This window comes from Bactrocera dorsalis, chromosome 5 (genome assembly GCF_023373825.1).
Source record: "Bactrocera dorsalis isolate Fly_Bdor chromosome 5, ASM2337382v1, whole genome shotgun sequence".
NCBI lineage: Eukaryota > Metazoa > Arthropoda > Insecta > Diptera > Tephritidae > Bactrocera > Bactrocera dorsalis.
The window spans coordinates 16,594,701-16,605,393 of record NC_064307.1 but is presented as its reverse complement, the minus strand read 5'-3'; the positions used below and the strand labels follow the sequence as shown (position 1 = coordinate 16,605,393).

Here is a 10,693-nt window from a genome sequence, read left to right as displayed (position 1 = left end):
GTTACGCACGGAAAGTCTAGTTACCCCCTTGCATAACCTCACTCAATGAGACCTAATACAAATGCTGCAGATATTGGCACTACAAAGAGAAATGAACTTCGTCTTTATGGAACAATTTTATGACACCAAACAAACAAAATAAGATGATCCAAAATTATCGATAAAAACGAGGTTATGTCAAAAAAATATCGTTATTTTAAAATATTATACACAAAAGGCTTATACACATAATTATTAATAATCTTCACCATCTTCCTCTAAAGAATGCTCATCCGCATCATATTCCTCGTGTTCATCATGTTCATCGTCTTCTTCGTCTGCATCACCTTGGGCCTCATACTCATCCTCATCATCATGCGCATCACCGCGCTTTCCCTTATGCTCTTTTTTCTCAACATAATCCTCCGTTTCGCCATCCTGCTCATCCTCATAGTAATTAGTGTCATTATTTTGCGTAACGGGATGCTGCACCACAAACGGAAAGTAACGTAACGGCGGAGGAGTCGTCGGTGAGGAATTTTGTAGAGGCGCATACGACACTGGCTGCTGGCCGTGTACCGTTGTGCCAAGGCCGTTCGACGTAACCTCGGCCTGAAACCCGTTTTCGTGATCAGCCGTATATTTGACCACACGCAAGTTGCCATCTGGATCGACAACGCTGCGCACAAGGATATGATATATTTGGCATAATTGCACCGGTGCGTGTGGCACAAAAAGAGAAAAAAGGAAATAAGACAAAAATATATAAAATACGCGGTTCTCATGCAAAGCAAAATAAATCAATTCACTGCCGATAAACTAGTTGGCTTGCCACTCTCAATGCACCCACCTGTACGAGCCCCACACTGCATCGCCGTCGCGCGTCTCTTGGCGATTCTGCAATAGACGCGCCTGAGCATCCTCTACGCCGTAGGCGAATTCGTAGGCCGGTTTGGCAATGAAGTCCACACGCACACCACCACCGCCGCCAACACCGACGCCGCTTCCCACTAGCCCATCATGCACGACTATCTTCTGCTCCGGTCCGGTGACTGGACCAGAAAAACGCGTATATGAGTAACCTACTGCCTGACAAACAGGTGGCATCGCCACTAGCAACAACACGACGAATGACAGCATGGCGAGACACGCAGTTGGCGGTAACAGTAGACGCATCTGTAGACGTTGTGGCATCATAACAATGCGGAACTGGATATTCGACATTTTTCCAAGTGAAAATTGTAAATATTTTTGTTGCAATCTTTGCTGTCGCTTCTGTAACTTCGGTATTTGCTGTTGATGTTCGTTCATCTTTCTATTAGCATGCGTCGATGGCTTTGTCGTCTTTTCTGGTGCGTGGCACAGCGCGGCGTTGACAGTAGTCGTCGCTCCTTGCATTTCGAGCTGCGAAGTGGAAAATTTTCGATTGCTGACAATTCTCGCAGTTTACTTTGCCACATCAATTGCAATCGCTACTGTTTGTTAAGCGGTCTTCACTTATGGTATGCAAATGTTTTAGTTCAGCTCTTCACAGCTTCATGTCGAATTCTGCACTCTTCTGAATAAGGTTCACGCAAACTAAACGCGCCATTTCACGCCTTTTGCTTATTTATAAGATTCGTTTGTGGCATTCAGGAAGTTGTGACACTTTTCGTTGGTTTATTGAATATTTCTTTCAAATACCGCAAGAGATTTACTAATAATTGAAATCGCATGCCTCACTGATCAATATTGGAAGCTCTGCTTGCTTGTTACACTCTTCCAGTTTCCAAGCAAATGGCGCGAGTGCAAGGGGAGTTTGCGGCAAACCGAAGCTGTGAAATTGTCAATAGCCGTCACTAAGAGGTCAACTGAAAAGTCTCCGGCCTTCTATAGTAAAATATATATTTTATTTGCAAAAATTCGTTTCATGATTGAAACGCTCCAATAACGCTATGTAATAGTCGCTGTTGATGGTCCTTCCTTTTTCAAGGTAGCCAATAAAAATTTTGCGGCAGCAAAGCAGCCGACAGGGATAATGCTAGAAAAATCTACAAAAAAAATGCGGCGGCTTACAGAAGGTTTCAAGACCGGAGCATACTCTTGTAGAACCCCCCAAGATGATCTAGCCACCGATGCCCAGAGCATACTTAAATTATGGAGGGAACACTTCTCCAGCCTGCTGAATGGCAGTGAATGCACTACACCAGGAGAAGGCGAACCCGATTCCCCAATCGATGACGATGAAGCAGACGTTCCATTGTCCGACCATGAAGAAGTTCGAATAGCAATTACCCGCCTGAAGAACAACAAAACGGCGGGGGCTGATGGATTGCCGGCCGAGCTATTCAAACACGGCGGCGAAGAACTGATAAGGAGCATGTATCAACTTCTTTGTAAAATATGGTCGGACGAAAGCATGCCCAACGATTGGAATTTAAGTGTGCTATGCCCAATCCATAAAAAAGGAGACCCCACAATCTGCGCCAACTACCGTGGGATAAGCCTCCTCAACATCGCGTACAAGGTTCTATCGAGCGTATTGTGTGAAAGATTAAAGCCCACCGTCAACAAACTGATTGGACCTTATCAGTGTGGCTTTAGACCTGGCAAATCAACAACCGACCAGATATTCACCATGCGCCAAATCTTGGAAAAGACCCGTGAAAGGAGAATCGACACACACCACCTCTTCGTCGATTTCAAAGCTGCTTTCGACAGCACGAAAAGGAGCTGCCTTTATGCCGCGATGTCTGAATTTGGTATCCCCGCAAAACTAATACGGCTGTGTAAGCTGACGTTGAGCAACACCAAAAGCTCCGTCAGGATCGGGAAGGACCTCTCCGAGCCGTTCGATACCAAACGAGGTTTCAGACAAGGCGACTCCCTTTCGTGTGATTTCGTCAATCTACTGGTAGAGAAAATAATTCGAGCTGCAGATCTGAATAGAGAAGGTACCATCTTCTATAAGAGTGTACAGCTGCGGGCGTATGCCGATGATATTGATATCATCGGCCTCAAAAACAGCGGCTACGCTGGCTAGGTCATGTTGTCCGAATGGACGAAAACACTCCAGCTCTGAAAGTATTCGATGCTGTACCCGCTGGGGGAAGCAGAGGAAGAGGAAGACCTCCACTCCGTTGGAAGGACCAGGTGGAGAAGGATCTGGCTACGCTTGGAATATCCAATTGGCACCACGTAGCGAAAAGAAGAAACGACTGGCGCAGAGTTGTTAACTCGGCTATAATCGCGTAAGCGGTGTCTACGCCAATTAAGAAGAAGATTCTACGAACGGAAAACTATGGTTCCTACTCATCTAGAGAGCAACTGCATAATGTGATTTCCTGTTGCATATCAGCTAACCTATCTTTGAAGATACTATATTAAACTGTCTTCATATGCGAAATGTTCCATGTTTTCATCATGTTTCCATTCATATCGAAATTGTTTATTCAAATTTACATCAAATCTTTTTAAACCTTTATCTTCCCAATCAAGACAAATACTATAAAATTCAATAAATGTTTATTATCAAGCTTGGCAAAATTTATTTCTAAATGATAATAATTTTGCTAATTACAAAACCTTTTGCAGTGATAAATTTTTAATGAAGAATTTAATTTTAATCTTTATGCTCAGATATATAGTATGTATGTATATATGTATGTGTAATAAGCCCACTATTAATTGTAAGTACATACAATTAAGCTCCGTAGGCGGTACACCGAACAACTTTGAACTCCGCTTGAAAACTCCGTAATTTTTTTGCTCATTTAAGTAATACCAACTCTTTCAGGCGGCTGGCATGCCGCAAGATTCTTCAAACGACTGCTGCTGTCATAAAAATAACATAAAAATCGAAATAAAAATAAGTTTATATATAAATACTGCAAACTGCAATGTCACAAAGGTCACATGCTCACAGTTGAGTGATGATTGTTACTGCCACCAAAGCATGTACTTATGTTGATATGGCTAGGCAATTGAATACCCAGTAGTGAAGAGTCCAAAAGGTTCAGTAAAATGAAACTATATAGTATAATTTTTTTAAAGTTAGGTCTGTTTAGATGGTTGAGAAAAATAATATTGGAAAAAACTTCTTCTAATCTCTTGAGAACCTATTCATTGAAAAAGGAAGGAAAATAAAAAACATATAGCTTGCAACTAAACTCGTGGATAGATAAACGCACTGTGAATCTTTCTCTTTAACGAATGGTAAAGTTAAGCCATTCCGGTGAACAACAAATAACCTTTCACACCAAGAGTTTTTCAATATGACATCACACGATCTGTGGCCAAACGACCGGCCCAAAAGGTGAAAATTTCTGCTCACCGAAGTGTTCTCCTAATAAATCCAGTGATTGATGCGATGTGTGAAAGTGACGCCACCAAACCAAATGTCGCCGAGATCACGAGCTTCCATTTCAGGCATCAAATAGTTGGTTATCTTGGCGCGATAATGGTGCCATTGACGATTACGCTCTCACCGGCATCATTTTCGAAGAAAAATGGATCGATGATTCCACCGGCCCAAAAATCACACCTAACCGTTGATTTTTCTGAATGAAATGGCAGCTCTTGAACCTCTTTAGGTTGCTCTTAGACCCAAATGTGGCAATTTTGCTTGTTTGTATACACATCGAGCCAGAAATGGGCCTCATCGCTAAACAAAATTTGGATTGAAAACGTCGGATATTCTTGGAACTTTTCAAGAGCCAAGCAGCTTTTTTATTTTGTATGCTTTCAATTTTAGATCTCGACATAAAATGCGCCAAGTCCTTCCATACGTCAATCCGTGTGGCTGCGAACGGCGCCGAATCGAAGTGAGTTTTCGTAATAAAGTTGAACGATTTGTAAACGTTGTTCAGGCGTCTATTCACGATGAAATGTCCAACAATACTGAATAAAATTAACATGACGATTGACACGACTCACTCGGGATATATTAGGAAATGCTATTGAGAAAAGTACCTCTTCTTGGATCAACTGTTATAATAATTTAAATTTTCATTATTGCCATCAAAATAGGTCGTTGAGCCAATGCAAGACTGTCAACTATTTACTCGTTTTTTTTTTTTTCGAGGTTTCGGCTAAGTTTTGGAGCGCCATCCACTAGATGGTTGGACAGTCTGAAAGTCACATTCATATCTCGACAACAAAATCTTACATTGACATTAACTAAAATGTATTGGGTCGACGCATAAAATGTTGATACTGAGATCCTCTGCTATTTCTCTGATTCTAACACGGCAATTTTCAAACAGTGTGTCATTAACTTTTTCGATGTTATCGCCCTTGATAAGGGTATATGGACGGCCCGGCAAATTTTCGATGACTTCATGTCGATCAAGAGATTGTTTTATGTCACGCAAATACTTGTGTTCGTGATAGAGTGGACTCCTTAAAACACTTTTGCTAGCCAAATGAAAAAGGAATATAGAAAAGCACAACGAAAATTCTCTGAACAACTACTGGTCCTAAACTTGTTCATAAATGGTTGGCGTTTACCTGCAGGGCATACAAGCATTTTAGCGCGGCCACCTACTGTAGTTGTCGAGGCTGCCGCTTTTGACCTTTTGTGTGGTTATTTAAATGCTTCAAAATTTACCGAAATGTTGTGGCTAAATTTGCACCGCCAGCTGGGCGCTGCTGTACGCTGAGTCCGCGCTGCAACATTATGTTACGCAAATTGGTATTTACGGTAGCGCTGTGGGCTGCTGATGAAGCTGAACTTTGAAGGGTGGGAACGCACTTTTGCGGTTGGCGATCAACTGTGTGGCATAGTACATATGTGTTGTTGTAACTATATGAAATTGTTATACATTTGGTACAGATAGAATGGTTAAACAGGTGGGTGTTTGTTAATTTGTGATGTGGTTGGCAATGCGGTCAATTTTAGTAACATGTGAGCGACTGAAATACTATAAATAATTTTATTTGATTTTCTATATATATATTTATAATATTTCTCAAACGTATTGTCTACAATATACAACCATGACGAGCATGTTTGCATTACAAAATCCGACAGCGGCACGACAAAGTCATAAATAAATGGCTCGCAAATCAGCAGTCGTTCCAAACTCCAGACTAAGACTATGAAAATAATCAAAAAAAAAAATTTAATTAACAAATCCAATCGCAACTAAGTCCGCTTGCATCACAACCGAAAGAAATGAAATCGACTTGAATTGCATGTGACACATTACAACTGAACACACGCTGAGCGCGGCGAGATGTCATGCAACTAACGTCGCACCGACATCACGTGGCGCTTACAAGTACCGAGCCATAGCACCGCATCGAGCTCACTAGCCGCTAAGCTAGTAAAAGCCAATTCTGTTCGCCGTGTCACCCGGCTAAGCTAATAGTTATTTAGGTTCAGCATTTTTTTCCAACACGAATTGGGTCTTGACGTCCAAAGAATCGCCGACAAGCATTATAATTCCGCTAACATCTATGTATGTATGTGTGTGTGGCATCTAGCAAATATGCTTGGCCTCCGTGCAATTCATAGAAATTTATTTTGCATTCGATAAATCACAAAGATATACGGAATACTTTGCGCTACGATTATGTAATGCCGAAAGACCACATGCAACACCACGTAGCCACTTACATTTACTTAGCGGCGGCGGTGCTAATGTGCGCTTACCGGCCAGTCGTCCAGGCAATTGTTTCGAATCTCTTATTCTCCCTTTTGGATTATGCACCCATTTGCGTCTCAAATTTTCTTACTTTCTGTCAGTCGGTCAGGCAAACTTTGTTGCCTCGTTAGCATGCAACGGCGGCGGTTTGTGGTGGCAATGATCGTACCATGCTTGCTGCACAGTGGCACGTTGTTGAGAGAAGCTTGGATGAAAATGGGTGTGACCTACATTTGAACTGAAGAAAGACTTAGAACAATGTCTTTTTGTCTACGGTGGACGTCTGATGCCGGTAGTTGGCTCTATATAACCGGAATGGACCTGAATTTTTATCAAGCCATTGCTTGTCGAAAGTGTTCCAAGTGATTGACCGACAGCTTACGAATACTGTTTAAATTTGATTTACGAATATTGGGCTATAGCTCAAAAACATCGTTTACTGCTCTAAAGATTCTAGAAAAGTTTCGATTATTGCACATAGTATACCGAAATATTGTGGCATTATAAAGACTATACAAAATTTCCAACGTTAGAAGGCATAAACCCGGAAAAAGACATGGAGTTCGCTTATACTTGTAAGACAAACGCCGTAATCCCTAGTGACAATCTCTCTGTCTTCAGTTTATGGAAATTGTGGCTTAGAGGGAACTACTTAGCAGTTCTGAGTAAATTTATGAACATCCAACAAGCGTGTAATCTTTAGTTACGTGACTTTTTCGGTATCATCTGAAAGCGTGGCTCTTGTGGTTTTGCAGACATAGTTTCGAAATTGTTTAATATCAGATCAAAGTTTATGACGACTTCCTACCACCAATGTGGATTCCGAAATCTGGAGGATCATTAATATATGACGAAGCATAAAACTCTCTTTGCTCAAGATATTCCTACACAATTAAGAACTACGGCTAGAGTTGGTTCACTATCGCAAACTTTCCATTAGCTCCAGTTTTAGACTTTCTGATCACTGCAGCGTTTTCCAAGCAGAAAGAGTGCTTCAGAGCGCTGACTGCTTTAGAGTGGTTACTATCCACCAGGCGATATTAGTACTGTGTTCGCTGACTATGTGGCCAAGGCTAATGAAAAGACGTCTGCACTCCTTATCTGTAGTGTAGCTCTTGTGGTTTTGCAAAGATAGCTTCGGAATTGTTTAATAACAAATCAAAGTGTATAACAACTGTCACAGTTACCACCAATGTGGATCCCGAACTCTGGAGATTACAAATGTTGATGTTTGAATTTACGCTATAGGTATGAGCTTGCTAGGACAGGTAAGTCAGTCTCAATAACTTCGAAATAAGAACGAGTTGAAGATCCGTTGACTTCTTTGGATTCACTACTAGACGATTGAGACTCATGCAACTGCTAGACGCCTACTAGTCAGGGCCTAGGGTAAACCGTAAAAGGTCCAGAGAACTCTTCACTCTCCTTTGATCATACAAATTCCACAGTACGAGCGGAATTCATGCCCTAAGATTAAATATCTTACCGGATGCCAGCTGCATCAGCTGTTTGAAGGAAGATAAGATTGAATCATCTCAACACTTCGTCCTCGAATGTTTCGCTATTGTCAGGTTAAGACATACATTTAGACATGCAGGTGAAACATCGGAAAATAAATACAACACTATAGGTGATATCCAACTACAGAAGTTTTTCGTTCGACATCGGAAAAGACTATACATCCCGGTCTAAATGTGATCCCTCTACCATGCTAAGAGATCAGCCATCTAAACTGACGTAAGAACTACGTGTCTCGATCATACGACCTTTCATAAACATCAGATCGAAAAGATCTCTTCAAATAAACATATTTAACCGGTCTGCCGCTTATTAAATAACTTTTCATCACTTTTTGAAAACAGCACACCAACTTTGCTACACATTCAATAGCATTCACGTAATGATCATGGGTTGCGCGTGCAAAAGCGTCGAAGAATTGTGCATAAATGAGCCAACACGAATTTTGAATTCAAATTGAAACGGTCTGCAAAAAAAAACAGATATTGCTGTACGTGTGTTTGTTGTGCAGAAATGGTAAACACTTGGGTTTGGGTGTTCGCATTGCTGGACGTCGTAATGCACCAGAAGCCAATTGAACGGACTGGATAGTCAGTAATAAATAGTCGGATTCCTAAAGGCGGTATATCTCCATGGCGTAGTCTAGCCGATGGGAAAAATTAAGCGTACAGCAAACAGACAGACGGACAGCCGACAAGTAACTGCACAGACAACTGGACGTTCAAGTCAACTCACTACAGGCCTGCATACGATTGCAAAGGCAGCTAAACAGTTGGAAAGAAACAAGAGAGTACTTCGTTTAGTTGGGCTAAGTTATGCCAAGTCCAATCGATTTGAGCTGCGCTGTGAGTGCCACACGTTTTACTGGTGTGGCCGCTGGAATTGTAGCTTTTCCTGCTTTAGTTGTGCTACAATTTCGATGGCTGCGTTATTTTATACAACGATTATCTGATAATCTGGAGATTTTTATTTTATCTTACAATTTTAATATATTTATGTCTGCAAAAGATTGTGCTAGTTTAATTTATTTTCCTTAATTTACATAATTTAGACTTCTTAATGCACACTTAAGCAAATATTACAATATTTTATCAATCATTTTTACAAATGTTGTGAAAGGAATGGGAATATTCCCTGAAGTTGATATAGACATCGCCTGTCATAAGGCGCGCGATAAGAAAGATAACTCAAATCAAAAGTCTCCATTGGTTCGCACATAACAACAAAGAGATTTGGATGGATTGGCGATTTGAGGTTTTACTTGATACATTACTGAAAAATAAGTATCTTTCCAACTACGTATCTGATATTCTTGTGAAAGTAAAGGCTATCATTACCATTACCTAAGAGAAGGATCAGGATTGAGAAGGGCCTCTTCGAGCCGTTCGATACCAAACGCGGTTTCAGGCAAGGAGACACTCGATCGTGTGACTTCTTCAACGCAGAATAAAAAAAACCGTGCTGTTTTTCCACTCGAAATGCCTAATGTCTTTTAATTTGAGCATTGGAAGCCTTGAAACATATTCCGTCGCAACCAACCTGGCATTCATTGGTTAATGTTCCTGCGTCTCATCATCTCCCGCGAAAACTCCGCATTCCGGAGAATTAACTCTGCCAATTTTTGAAAGTGGGATCTTAGAATTATATGTGCTATCATGATCCCTACCAGCTTAGAGGAATTGTACTCCTGACCATAAAATGAGATCAATGGTCTAGAGTAGAATAGGAAATTGTGTTCCTGGCTATCACTGAGAAGGCATACTCGTCTGAATTTTTGTTTACTTCTATTTCTATATGACTGAATGCCTACTTGAAAACTTTTACTGTGGAAAAGACCTGAAAGTCTGAATTGTAGTCATTTAATTTAAAGCAACTTCCTCTGCATGGATTACTCCAAAAGAAACCGATACAGGAGCAGGAACACTTTCACCTTTTGATCCATTGGTGAATACATATACATATTTCCCGGTAAAAATTCCACACACTCCGATGGCAGGGCTCCTATAAAAATCAAAGCTAGACAAGGAATGCCTGAATGGCTAGCCATAGCGGAATCATTGGGAACTGTAAAGCTGATGAACTTGCAAGAAAATCCACCCATACCCAATTTCGCGCAAATGGAAACGAGCAGGGGTTCCCGTGTCTTCATGCTGGATCTACGGGCTTCGCGGGAGCTCAGAAGAACTTTTGTCAGCAACCAGCACTTGTGGGATTGCGAAAGCCTTCTGGCCAAAGTGAAACGTAAAACATCCTTAGAACTACTACCTCTTAGTAGGGTTCACATGGCCGCAATGATAGGTGCAACCTGTCACAGTTGCAATAAGGACAGTACAGAAACATTTAGACACTTTCCCCTCAACTGTCCAACTTACGCCAGCAAATCGATTGTCATACTTTTTACGAACTCGACGAACGTCGGCTGTAATTGATATTCCAAGTGTAGTCAGGTCCTTCTACAACGAAGTGAGGTCTTTCTCTTCCTCTGCTTCCCCCGGTGGGTACTAAGTGAAATATTCTTAGAGCTCGGAGTATTTTCATCCATTCGGACGACATGATTTAGCCGGCGTAGC

At 41.3% G+C, this 10,693-nt stretch overlaps 1 protein-coding gene across 1 annotated transcript; it reads right to left on the bottom strand.

Moving 5' to 3' along the window:
* Positions 1-218: 218 nt before the first annotated feature.
* Positions 219-1,567, bottom strand: LOC115065860 (uncharacterized). The gene is made up of 2 exons (XM_029548775.2): positions 830-1,567; positions 219-658 (listed from the first exon to the last, which is right to left on the bottom strand). The coding sequence occupies exons 1-2, from the start codon at positions 1,375-1,377 to the stop codon at positions 235-237; spliced, it is 972 nt and encodes a 323-aa protein (XP_029404635.2). The 5' UTR covers positions 1,378-1,567; the 3' UTR covers positions 219-234.
* Positions 1,568-10,693: the final 9,126 nt, after the last annotated feature.

Bases quoted from the DNA above. Each gene is read 5' to 3' on its own strand.
- LOC115065860 (XM_029548775.2), bottom strand. From the start codon at position 1,377: ATGCAAGGAGCGACGACTACTGTCAACGCCGCGCTGTGCCACGCACCA. The intron at 659-829 runs GTGGGTGCATTG...CCTTGTGCGCAG, and splicing joins GCAGTGTGGGGCTCGTACAG to CGTTGTCGATCCAGATGGCA.